The 13,130-nt window shown below is 43.9% G+C and overlaps 1 protein-coding gene across 1 annotated transcript; it reads right to left on the bottom strand.

Annotated features, from left to right (window-relative positions):
• Nucleotides 1-1,118: 1,118 nt before the first annotated feature.
• On the bottom strand, nt 1,119-12,360 carry rfwd3 (ring finger and WD repeat domain 3). Its single transcript, XM_033634360.2, has 13 exons — nt 12,178-12,360; nt 9,893-10,185; nt 9,519-9,784; nt 9,343-9,398; nt 8,734-8,931; nt 8,516-8,607; nt 7,849-7,963; nt 7,397-7,649; nt 5,955-6,105; nt 5,617-5,793; nt 5,150-5,364; nt 2,962-3,176; nt 1,119-1,404 (listed from the first exon to the last, which is right to left on the bottom strand). Exons 2-13 carry the CDS (start codon nt 10,183-10,185, stop codon nt 1,261-1,263), a joined length of 2,175 nt encoding a protein of 724 aa, XP_033490251.1. The 5' UTR covers nt 12,178-12,360; the 3' UTR covers nt 1,119-1,260.
• Between the last annotated feature and the right edge of the window lie 770 nt (nt 12,361-13,130).

Raw genomic sequence — 13,130 nt, 5'->3', positions numbered from 1 at the left:
ACAAACTATTTAATGGAGTCACTGTTTCTAAATGACCTCAAACACATCTTTGCCATGTCTTCTCATTGATATAAAAACTGACATGAAAACATCTGTGCTGAGATAAAAACTGGGTGATGATACTGGACACTGGATTAGATTCATCAATTCATCATTTAAGTTATTTTTCGTGTTAAAAAAAAAGCAAAATACTTTCAGCTCCTGAATAATAACAACTTTCTGATTTTCTTCGTCTTCTGTCATCACAAACTTTCTCTACAGGTTTTGGATAGTTGCAAGCAACCTAAAGCCGTCATGTTGGGCAACGTCACCACATTTTCATTCTTTAAGGGTGAACAATAAAACAGAAACAGAAAAATAAGAAGAAATAATCTGCAACTGTTCTGATCATTGACTAATCATTGAAGAGAATATCATGAGAAATGTTTTTAGCCACTTAAATTCTGTGATTTCTGTGTTTTATATCAGATTAAACTGAATATTTTGGGGGTTTGATTCGACAAAACGAGCCTGAAGGACGTCACCGTGGACTCTGAGACACTGGGACGGACAGTTTTCACTACTTTCAGATATTTTATAGACCAAATAATTACTCTAGAAAATAATCTGTTGATGAATCTATATTGAAACCAATGGTTAGTTGCAGCCCGCGTTAACTGGCAGTAGACTTGTGATGGATTTGACGACTCAAACAAGTATCTCAAGTCTGTTAACTGATTTTCATATGATACAAAAATGTAGAAAAACACACACACACACACACACACACACAAAAAACAGCCTGAAAAAGGTCATAAAAATAAAGTGTGCATGATTTGTAGTTGAAGAGCTACATCACACTGGCATGTTGGTCCTTTAACGACACCTTCTAGTGACTCGACGGAGCTTTCAACACCTCAACGTCTTTAGCAGCCGAGAAGATCTGAGCACGTTATAATCTGACCTTTGACTCGTGTAAACACAATCTGATCACTGTGTCTGGGAGCAACGTTGCTCAGTCCGTCCAGTCATCACACACCTGACTCAGTATTTGGCTCTGTGCAGGTCAAAGGTCACCGGACGAGCAGTAACGTGGGCGTCTGGGTATAGAAAAGTAAAAACCGATGAGGGTGAAATGCTTCCTCGGGGCGATCGCTCCCAGAAATCAGTTTTTTTGCGTGTCTAAACAGATAAAAGTTGAGCAGCATTTGGTTTCAGTTCCTCTCAGACGGCGTCCGCTCCTCGAGCTCGGAGACCACGCAGGTTTTATTTCCTGCTCGTTCACTCCCACCTGTAGAGCTTTAGCATCTTCTCCGTGAGCGAGGCCAGGAAGTGCTCGCCGTTCACCGAGAACGGGCTGATGTCCAACACCGGGAGGTCAGCCGGGAGCTTCTGGAGCAGAGAGCCGCTGCTTGCATCCCACACCTGAGGAGGAGGAGAAGGAGGAGGAGGATGTGAGGAAGGAGAGGGTGAAGGAGGAGAAAAAGGAGAGGAAGGAAGAGGAGGAAGATGGGGGAGGAAGAGGAGGAAAAGAAGAGGACGGAAGACAGGTAGGAGGGAAAGAAGAGAGGGTGGAGATGGAGGAAGATAAGAGGGGTGAGGAAGGAGATAGAGGAGAAAGAAGACAAGGGGGAAGGAAGGAGGAGCAGGAAGAAGAGAGGAAGGGGGAGTGGAGAGAGTAAGGAGAAGAAGGATAAGAGGGAGGAGGGAGGAGAAAGAAAAGGATCATGAGGAAGAGAGAAAGGAGGGCGAGGAAGATAGGGGAAAGGAGGAAGGAGAAGGAGGAGGAGCAGGAGAAAGAGAGCAAGGTGGAGGAGAGGGGGGAGGAGGGGAATAGAGGGAGGAGATGGAGGAGGGTAAGGAGAAAGGAGGAGAGAGAGGAGGAGGAGAGGGAAAAAGAGGAGGGAGGAGGAAAATGTAAAGAAGGAAAGAGGAAGATGAGACAGAAGGGAGGAAGAGGATGAGAGAGATTATTCAGAAACTGTTGGTTCGTTCCCAACAACAGAAATTTATACAAAGTAGCTTTGAGCTTTTAAAAATTATATAAAATTAACTCATTAATTAAACAGAAAAAATATAAAAAGAATTAAAACAACATGTTTTAAATAATCCTCCAAATAATTAAAATAATTACACTGAATATTTGAAGTAATGAGGAAACTTTGATATCAAAAGAAACATAACTATTTAATGCAAACAAAGTTGTTGGGAAACTTTATGCTCACTCTAGCGTTACACCAAGAAGATGGATATTTCCCCCAAAATTACATTTGAATTAAATTCTGAGTGGTCGTCAGGAGAGGACGAGGAAAAGGAAAGCCAGGGCTCTTGTGTGCAGACCTCCAGGTGTGTTTGAATGCCAACATCCAGGTTTGAACTGGACGAAGTTACACAGCTGCAGATCAATGTAAATACAAAGTAGCTTGTGAGTTCCTGGCGTGTGTGCTGCGTTGCCTGGCAACAGACCAGGGAACTGTTTGTTTTTTTGTTTTGTTTTTTCGCGGAGCTACATAACATACTTAAATAATTTATTTCAACACCCTTTGTTAACATTTCCTTTCTCAGCATTGCTGTTTAAGCTGTTGTTGAACTGTTGTATAAAAGCAACATCACACTGGAGGGAGTGACGTTGGAATATATATCGTCACGGCTGTGATTGTCTTCTGTGACCGAATCACAGCCGTGACGATATACAGTCCAACGTCACTCCCTCTCGTGAGATATTGCTTAAATAAACACAAGGTTGCTTCAGGCTTTTTAAATTAAATTAATTTGATTTAGTTTATGCTCTCTAAGACAAAAAACTAAAAGGTAAATTAACTAAACTATAAAAGACTCTTATAGTTAAGAAGATGAGAAAAAGGAAAATGTACGTAACAATAAAAATAAGATATAATCACTTTAATTTAAATAGAAATAGGCCAATTATGCACTCTTCAGATTGATAAAATAAAACTTAATGTTGAGACTAAGAAGACTGACCATAGTGGAGTTGGAGGCCTCGTCCCCGGCGCAGACCAGCGTCCCGCCACCGTCTGGACTCTTGAAGACGGCATTCTTGGTGAGCAGTTTGCAGGACGAGCCGGCGCTGAACGTCTGCACCGGCGAGCAGGAGCAGCTGGGCAGCTGAGAGGAGTCCTGCTGAGGCGTCCTGTTCAGAGACATCAGGACGCAGCGCAGAGACGGGTTGGAGCGTCCTGCAGGAGACACGGGACACTTCATACAGGAAACTGAGCAGACTGAGTCCTTTATCAAACTGCTGCTGTCGACACTTCACGTCTGGCTGTTCTGGCCTGTTACACAAATGTAATTCTGTGTGGACGTTCAGGACGAGCAACAAAAACTAGGTGGTGCTGTACTTTAAGGAACAATGTGAGGATTTAATGGTGAGGACTGCAGATTGCAGCTCAACACACACATTAACGCAGCAGTAATATTAATCCAGAACAGGAAAACACTGACAAACATTTCCTGCACCACAAAACTGCACAAATACACATAAAGAGATCATCTGTTCTGTCCGTCTGCATTTTCCTTTCTGCACATTCAACATTACAAAAGACTTTTGGTCAAACTTTGTCAATAAAACAACAAACAAATCCTTAAAAAGAAACCCAGGCTGCTGAACATCGCTGGATGTCAAGTGTTGAGATGCAACAAACTGCTTGTTATTCACAGAGTGGCAGATGTGTTAGTAACACCTTTGAGTTTCCTCTCGCAGAGAGCAGCTCATGAAGCAGCCTTCCTCCTGTCGCAGACGCCCCAGCTTCATGCTCACTGTGTTTATCTCATTACAGACGACTTTGAGTCCACCGTGTCTAAACTACAAATCATCATCAATACTTCGGGAACAGTCTGGATTTCTTTTTGTATTTATTCTATACACAGTGAACATGATGTTTCCTTCTGTGATGTTTGGTGTAACTGTGTGAACGCCGTTCAGAATCAACTGGATCGTAATTGTTGAAACACATTTTGAAGGTTTGATCCGGATCAAAACCAAGACTGCATTACATGATCTAATCCCACTTTATTTTCAAGATCTGATCCAATCAAATATCCAAAATGTAATCAGATTATCATCTGAACGACAACTGTGACCATTCATGAGAAACTCTGACTTGCAAAAACAGCATCTTCTCTTAAAGCTCCAGTGCGTCAGATTCAGGAGGATATACTGGCTGAAATGGAACATAATATAATACATATGTTTTCTTTAGTGTGTAATCAGCTGGAAATATGAACTGTTTTGTTTTTGTTACCTTAGAATGAACAGTCTATATCTACACATGGAGGGAGGGTCCTCCTCGACATGTTGCACCGCCATGTTTCTACAGTAGCCCAGAACAGACAAACCAAACACTGGCAGCATCAGAAAAAACACTGATTTATAACATGAAACTGTTTTTTTCACTGTTTTTACCAGTTTAAATCAGCTGGTCTGTTTGTTTTGGTGAGAGAGAGAGACCTGTGTGGATCATCTGACTCAGTAAAAACCTCCTGAACGTCTGGATCTCAAGTTATCAGAGAAAAAAGGTGAGCACACATTAGCAGGTGCTAGGCTAACATACCGTCTCTGACGAGCCAAACAGCGTCGGAGAAACACTGATTTGTTACATGAAACTGATTATTCAGTGTTTTTACCGGTTTAAATCAGCTGGTCTGTTTGTTCTGGAGAGGAAGAGACCTGTGTGGAAAATTCAGCTCCTGAACAATGAACACTGAAGGAATTCTGACCAGGAGAAGTTCCAGCTGGTTGCAATGAGCAGTCCTCACCACTAGATGCCACTAAATCTGAACCTTTAAATCGTGCCTGAAAACTTTGTTTCTGACCTTCTTTAACTTCAGCTTTTCCTCTTTTAAGTTGCCTCTGAAACTGTATTTTCTTTGTAAGCCTTTTTCAGAACTTCTTTGTATTTGGGCTAATATGATGTCATGTATGATATTCACAGGCAACGTGTATGTTTTCTATATTCTGTTTGGTTTTTCCTTCCTGTTATAAATGTTATTTATAATCATTATTATTACTACTACTACTATTATTATTGATATTGCTATTCACGTTATTACTTTTATTATTTTTCTTCTGATGACGCTCACATATTAAGCCAGCTGTGTTTGCTGTCAGCACTGCCTGGTATTCTTTGAAGGTTTCAGTTAGCAGTCTCACCTGGCCTGTAGGTAACCAGACAGTGTCGACTTTCTGTCTCCACCTGGATGTCGGTGCAGCCGGCGGTCTCCAGCGGCAGGACATGTGGTCTGTATGTGGTCTCGTTGACCTGTTCCCAAAAACATCCGCCCTCCAGAGAGCCAGCGATCAGCCCGCCACAGGGGAATGAGCTGGACGCCGCCCGTGGGACGTAACACAGAGACGCCACTGGACACCTGAAAACATCAAGAGTTCAACAAGTTTAAAAACTTTTTTTTGTGTGTGTTTAACAGTAATGTCCTTGTAGTCGCCCCAATGAGTCCCCTTAGACAACAGCCACACTAAACCAGCGAAAACTAAAAGTCTTCTTGACCCTCCATCCTCACTAACCCACCACTTCACTTTTTCAAAATGATCTTCAGAGTAAATCAATCTGAAAACACCAGCTTCATATTTTAGCATAAATGCGTGTGTGTCCTTGTGTGTACCTGGAGCGTAGCGGCTGCAGCTCCTGGACGTGTGTGCTGGTGTCTCTGGTGTCGTAGACGAGCACAGAGCCGTTGATCAGACCTGCGTAAACGTAATTGCTGTTGTCCAAACACCAGCAGCAGCTCCACACGGGTTTACCTGCGTTATAGGTCTGAACCACCGTGTTGGTCAGCAGACTGCAACACACACACACACACACACACACACACACACACACACACACACACAGTCAGTCCACTGACCATGTGATAATAATCATTCATTCATCATCTCTGTGATTCTGATTGAGACACGTGAAGTGTGTGTTGTGTGTGTGTGTGTGTGTGTGTGTGTGTACCTGGTCAGTTTGATGGTGTTGTCCAGAGCAGCAGACAGCAGCAGACTGTCGTTCTGCCTGTTGAAGGACAGACCCCGGATCTGTTTGCTGTGGATGGGGACGTACTGACTCGCCTTCATGTTGACCACACTCACCTTCTTCACCCCACAACCTGGAGGAGGAGGAGGAAGGAAGGTAACCAGTGAGAGGAAATCAGAGCTGGGTGACAATATACGTCTTTCTAAGGAAACACACACCATTATCTGTTTTTTTTCTGCCTCATTCTAGTGTTTAAAGGTCCAGTGTGCAGGATTTAAGGGAATCTATTGGCAGAACATGAAATGTGACATGAAAAAAAGAACTGTTGTGTTTTTCACCAAACAGTCACAGACATGAAGTTTCTCGGGAACATAAGGTGTTTCAGCAGCATCTGAAGAGTCATGAAGATCAGACTGATGTCAAATAATGATCATTATTTAATGTTACATCATTGTGACATTTCTCGTCTCCAAAGGAGCAACTGTAATGCTTTGAGCCAACCAGCTCTACAGACTCTGAGCCAGTACCTGCTGGAAGAAAACTACACTCAGAGCAGAGACTCAAATAACGGCAGAGAAACTAAATTTACAGCCTGGTTCCTCTGGTTAAACTAGAATCACTGCTTTACTGTTTACTCTCAGAACCAGTCACGTTGAAGTTACAGTTACATCCATGTCTGTCCAGACTCGTATGAAGCCACGGCAGTTGACAATGATTCAAACATAGATGTTGCAAATTCTAATATGTGAATGCTTCACACACGTCTTCAACATGGCAGCACAGCAGATCGATACAATCAGCACAGTTTCAAGATGGACACCCAGGATTAGTGTGACCTATTCAGTCTCTGACCAAATGTCTCCTCCTCTGCCCCTCAGATATGATGTTGAGTAATGACTAGAAAAGGAAAGTGTTTTTGCTGAACATTATGACGCCACAGTGAAGCTGACCTTTGACCTTTTGGATATAAAATGTCACCACTTCATCATATTAGACGTTTGTGTGAGTAAAGGCCCAAAACTTGTTTTCTGAGGTCATGGTGACCTTTGACCACCAAAACCTAATCAGTTCATTGTGGAGTCCAAGTCTGAGGAGGAAATTCCCTCATGGCGTCAAGATATCACACTCACGAAGACAGGATGGACAAAGGAATAGAGAACCTGAAAACATAATGCCTCCGGCCACAGCTGTCGTCAGCACAGAGGCATAAAAATGCAGGTACGGAGTTCCTGAGTTCCTTTGAAGAATTACAGAACAGTTCAGACGTCTTGGCCCGAGGGTGGCAGTAAAGAGTCTCCAAAAGGAGAATCTATCAGACAGCATCAATGTGCTCAGCAAAGATGAAGTCACATCTCTTTTGATTGGTTACTTGTTTAAAAACATAAAGATAATGAGTCATAAGGAAGAAGGAAGTTACATCTCACCGGGCACCAGTGTGGAGTGAGGGGAGGGCTGCGAGGCCAGCAGGCAGCTCAGAGGTTCACAGTACGATAAAACCCTGGAGCCTCCGGCCTGAGACACCAGCACCGCCTTGGAGAAGCTGTATTGTGCTGCCCTGGAGCCGTCCGCCCTCTGAGACAGACCGAGGAGGAGCGAGGAGGATGCTGAGGAGGAGGACGAGGAGGAGGAGGAGGGAGCTGAGTTTCTGCCAGCTTGGGCCATCAGCGCCCTCAGCTCCTACACAGACAGAGAGGAGGAAGATGTCAAGAGATTCATCTGATATTTCTGTGACTATAAAGGAAAATCATGTGAACAGCATCTAGTTCTCAAAACTGGAGTCCAGAATGTGCCAGTGTTTTGTTTAGTCTTGAACAAAAAGCTAAGTCCAACCAGGAACAAGAATAATCAAACCTAAAAGTTACATTTTCAGTGATACCTGCAGCTCTTGTTGTGCTTGTCCATATTTGTTGGTGACAACCTGCAGTTTAAGTTTGTACTGAGCTGATTCCAGTTCAGCTTTCCTCCTCAGAGACTGCTCCTGCTCCAGAGACCTACGTGCGCGCGCACACACACACACACACACACACACACACACACACACACACACAGTTTCATATTAATCCACTTACTACACTACTAACAAGGCAAGGGACAGGTTGTGATGGTATTTTAGAAGACAGAAATGTGCATCAGAAATATATTCTAGGAACACTTAGTTTCAATAAGTCTTGCCAACAAATTTAAAGCAGCACATGAATGACACAAATCTACTTACATCCTGTACTTCATATTTACACCAGAAGAGGGCGATAACAGATGAATCTATACTATTAAATGCTGCAAAAAACACTTTAAGCAGCTACACAGAGTTTTTAACAACATAACTTCAACATTGAAATAACTGACACATTTACTGGTCAATAAAGCAGAAAACCTTTCAATCCTCCAGGAGCTGTGTGTTTCACACTAAAATTGTCAGTTTTGGGTGGAATGTTCTTTTGACAGTGTAAAAAGTTTCATCTGAAATAAACATCTCAAAAGCTTATTTGGACCCCACAGATGTGGTGTGTTGGCGCCGGTTAAGCAGAGAAAGCATCACTCACTTCTTTAAGCTCTCTTGCTCCGAGTTGTCGAGCGCTCGCAGCTTTGGAGCGTACAGCAGAACGATATCTGAGCGTTTGGCTTTCTTGTTGCACTAAAGACAAACAACAGAAACATGTCTTTGGCGTCAGAGTCCAGATGTGAGATGCAGGATAAGACACCAGCGAAGGTTAAGAAAGAAAAAAAAAGACTTCCTGTTAAACACAGTAAGGTCACTGACCTGTGGACATTTAGCGGCCGGGCCCTGCGCTTTCAGCCAGCGCTGGATGCAGGTGAAGCCGAAGAGGTGTCCGCAGCGCAGAGCCGACAGTCTGTGCTCGCCGGCTGTTGTCCACGCCTCAAAGCAGATGGTGCAGGTGTCGCCTTCGCCCTCTTCAGCGGGCAATGACTGGACGGAAGCCGAGGCCGCAGGGACAGGCTAGAGGTGGACACAATAAGAGTTTCAAGCTCAACACTGACACGAAAACATCAAACTACAGATTTAAAATGAGGGACTAAAATGTTAGAAACACCCAAGGTGGTGTTCAGGTGTGTTGCTATAGGTACAATTGAGGAGATTAAATACAAACAAGAAATTGAGTTTGAAGGCTCATCAAGCAGCAGGTTCTTTAAACTAACACGAGACAATGGAAAATAAGCTACATGACAGTTAACTCAGAGGAATATACTGATCAGCAGCAGACCTTTATTAGCATTATTAGCTCCAACTCTGAAGAGTCCCTGCTCATCACTTATAAACTGCCAAATCTGTTCTCTGTGTGTAAATTCAGAACAGAAGTACTGTAACTGGTAGCAGAAAGAAGAGCGACAGATAAAGTCTGACAGTTACCTGGACATTCTGATTCTGAGCGTCCGTCCTCTCACCATCTGCAGCTGAACTGGAGTCTGAGAAAAGATGAAATATAAAGAAATCAAACTGGACTCTCAGAACACAACACAGACTTCACACTGGTTTGTGAAACCCAGTCAAAGACACATCAACGACAAAAACTAGTTTAGATTTACCGGTTGGGCCAACTTCCTGTGGTTGTGCATGATGGACAGAGGCATTGAGGCGAGGACTAGAAGGCGGCACGGGCTCAGCAGGCTCCACGGCAGCAGGCGTGTCTTCTTCACCCCCCTCTTCCTCCTCCTCTTCAGACTCGCTGACCTCTGTGGTGCTGCCAGACTCTGGCTCAGCCACGCTTGCTGCTGGCACTCGGAGCAGGAAGTCTGGAAAGCCTCTGGAGGGCGCTGCAGTCTGGCTGGGGTAGTGCACCCTGAGGCCCTGCCTGTAGAGGACACACAGGTTTAATATCTCAAAAAGACACTGACCTTTTTAACAAAATATATTTAAAAAGGCATGAACCAAGCCGTCTCTGTGCTTTAGTTTGGGGTACCTGAGTCTCCTCCGTATGGGCGCCCCCTGAGCTGCTGAAGGTGTAGCTGCAGAGACGCCCACCGCTCTCTGACTGAACGCCCAGGTGGCAGGGAGTCTGGGAGGTGCACGAGCTGCCGTCTGCCCTCCTTCATTGTCATCGTCATCGTCCTCGTCCACCTCAGTGCTGCTGCCAGAATCTGAGATGACGTATGGTGCGTTGGCGTCCGCAGCAGCAGCAGCAGCAGCAACCTCTGGCTGTCTGCTGCCTCCTCCCTGCATTTCCACAGGAGAGTCTACCTCCATGGCCTCCATCTGCACAGCAGCACAGTGGGAAACAACACAGGTTAGACTGTTAAAGGTCCACTGTGTAGGATTTAGGGGGATATATTGGCAGAATTCATTATAATAAGTCTGTTTTCTTTAGTGTATAATCACCTGAAAATAAGAACCACTGTGTTTTTGTTACCTTAGAATGAGCTGTTTGTATCTACATAAGGATCAGGTCCTCATCCACAGAAACCATCACGTTGCACCACCATGTTTCTACAATAGCCCAGAACGGACAAAGCAAACACTGGCTCTAGATAAGGCCGTTCACGTTTTCACTTCGGCTACCATAGTCAGCAGCCCCGTCATGACGAGCAGCATCGGAAAAACACAGACTTTTTAATGTGGAACTGCTTTACTCAGCGTTTTTAAATCAGCTGGTTTGAATCAACGGGTCCCTTTGCTTTGGAGAGGAAGAGACCTGTGCGGAAAATTCAGCTCAGAGTAAAAACCTCCTGAGCGTCTGGATCTTCAGTTATCAGAGCAAAAAGGTGAGCACACATTAGCAGATATTAGGCTAACAGCTGTGCTCCAACAAGCCAGCAGCATCTAAGAAACACTCCTTTTTAACATGAAACTGCTTTAATCAGTGTTTTTAGCAGTGTTAATCACCTGGTCCATTTGTTATGCAGAGGAAGAGACCACTGAGGATAATACTGCTTCCAGCAAAAACATCCTGAACAAACAAACTAAACAAATTCGAATCAGGAGCAGTTTCCTGACCATGGAGGGCTCTATATGTACAAACTTGAAGTGAATCCTGTGCTTGATGTGAAGCCAGTGTAAAGAAACTACAATGTGAGTGACGTGGGTTGACCTGTTGAACCTGGTTAGAAGTGTTCTGGGTTAATTGAAGACGATTCAGAGAAGATTCAAGTCCAGTTGGGAGGACACAAAAGCATGGATAATCATCTCTAGCTCAGGTCTCGACACCACAGATCTGAGCTTTGCAACATTTCTTAGCTGAAAAAAACAAGTACGGGTCTGTGATTTGACATGATGATCAAATGCATGGCCTGATCAAAAATAACACCAGGATTCCTGATATCTGACCGTATAGCTGACAAAAGGGACTCAACCTTTGAAGCTATACTGGAGCAGTTATCAGACGCTCCTTCTTGTCTGTGTTTAATTGTAAGTAGTTGTTTGACATCCAGTCCTTCATGGTGCTGTTTAGTGCTAGTAAGTAAAAAAATCTTTCACCGCTGCATAAACAGAAATAATTAATCACCAAATATTTAACGAACACGCACCTTGCCTGTGGATACCTGAACAGTGGAGTTAAACTCTGGCTCCACCTCGCTGCACAAATTCAAAACTTACACAACCTGCATGTTGTGCTAATTTATTAGCCAGCTAACGTTGATCGACACAGTGCACAGTAGTTAGCGGTGACAACACGCCCCGCCAAGTATCCATGTCTCTGTCTGTCAACTGTCCAACAAATCCCCTTTCAGTTTAATGACCTATCTGTTGTCTGTGGTGGCGAATACCTTCCGCTGCGGTCACCGGGGGCAGGTGCTGCGTTCGCCGGCTTAGCTCCAAACTAGAGACCGGGGTCGTCTAGGCCTCCGAGCAATAACAGAGCTAACAGAAGCTCTTTGTTTTCAGTTTATACAGCTGTGAATGTGGTTTTTGGATGTACAACATTTCCACATTAGCAATGTTATAGAAAAACACAGAAAATAATATTAATAATTGGATTATCCATTCTGGTCCCCTGGTAACTACGGACGCTTAAGCTAACTTTAGCTAGCATCTGGCCCGTTGTGAGGCTGCCGACATGCCTTTAATCCCTTAAATTACGCTTCTATTAAAGTCAATGCATAAACAGCTACAGGTGATATTAACTAGGGTGTTGTTACTGTAAAGATAATGAGACAGCCTGGTTGGTTTGTTAGCGCGGCTAGCTCAGTTAGCTAACGGCGTGTAGCTGCAGCAGCAGCAGCAGTAGCGCGGTGAGAGGCAGACTCGTACCTGTGTGACAGTGAAGGTTTAACGGCTGCTGATCCCGCTCTGGCAGACCACACACGGTAACAACATGGCTCCGCGGTAAAGACACAAATCAAAAAGGGTCTGGTTGAGTTGGGTTTTACGGGGTGACTTCCAGGACTGTTAACAGAGTCAGGACCGCGGTGACGGATCGAATCTCCCGGCGCCAGCCCGCTCTGCCCGCCCCATCCTGCCGTGACGTCACCGCCCAAGATCGTATGTTGAGAAGATGAGTAACACTGACGCAGAAAATGTTGTTCTCACACCACACCAAGAAATTCTGGCGCGACCTTTGCAGATTTTGTCAGTGATCATAATTATGTCCTCCTTTTGTTTGGTCTGCATTTTGAATGTGTCCTAGCTATTTGGGATCAGAAGGACCAAAGAAGTTTAAAACATGAAATACTATCAACGAGTCCCAGTGTCCTCACACGGACATTAATAAAGTCCCAATGTCCTCAAACGAGTACTTCCTAATTATCAGTGTCTTATCTTGTTACTGTTGCTTAATTTGGTCACATTTTGGCAGCCATCTTGTTTTTACATGGATTAGTGTATTGTGGTCTCTCTGCCACTAGATGGCACAAAAAAGTGTCCAAAATGTGAGGACGCAGGGTCTCAGGAGGATATTATTATACTCATATATACGTTGAGACATTTAACGGCATCATAAATAGGGATGGGTAGTGCACATGCGCCCGCGTGTGCAACCTGTTGCAGTCGCTCCTGTTTGTTTTCTTAGTTTTCCTACTTTTTTGCTTTATTAAGTTAGGTATTTGTGCTTGCTTTTTATGCTGTTTATTTTAACTATATATTTGTAAATACTCTTGTTAAATTTCTTATATTTTCATGTATCTTTCCTCTCTTGCAAGGAGCACCTGTAACACAAATAATTTCCCCTCGGGTATCAATAAAGTATTTCCTATTCTGATTCTGAT

This window comes from Epinephelus lanceolatus, chromosome 5 (genome assembly GCF_041903045.1).
Source record: "Epinephelus lanceolatus isolate andai-2023 chromosome 5, ASM4190304v1, whole genome shotgun sequence".
Lineage (NCBI taxonomy): Eukaryota > Metazoa > Chordata > Actinopteri > Perciformes > Serranidae > Epinephelus > Epinephelus lanceolatus.
The sequence above is the reverse complement of the archived record's forward strand: the minus strand, read 5'-3'. Positions and strand labels throughout refer to the sequence as shown.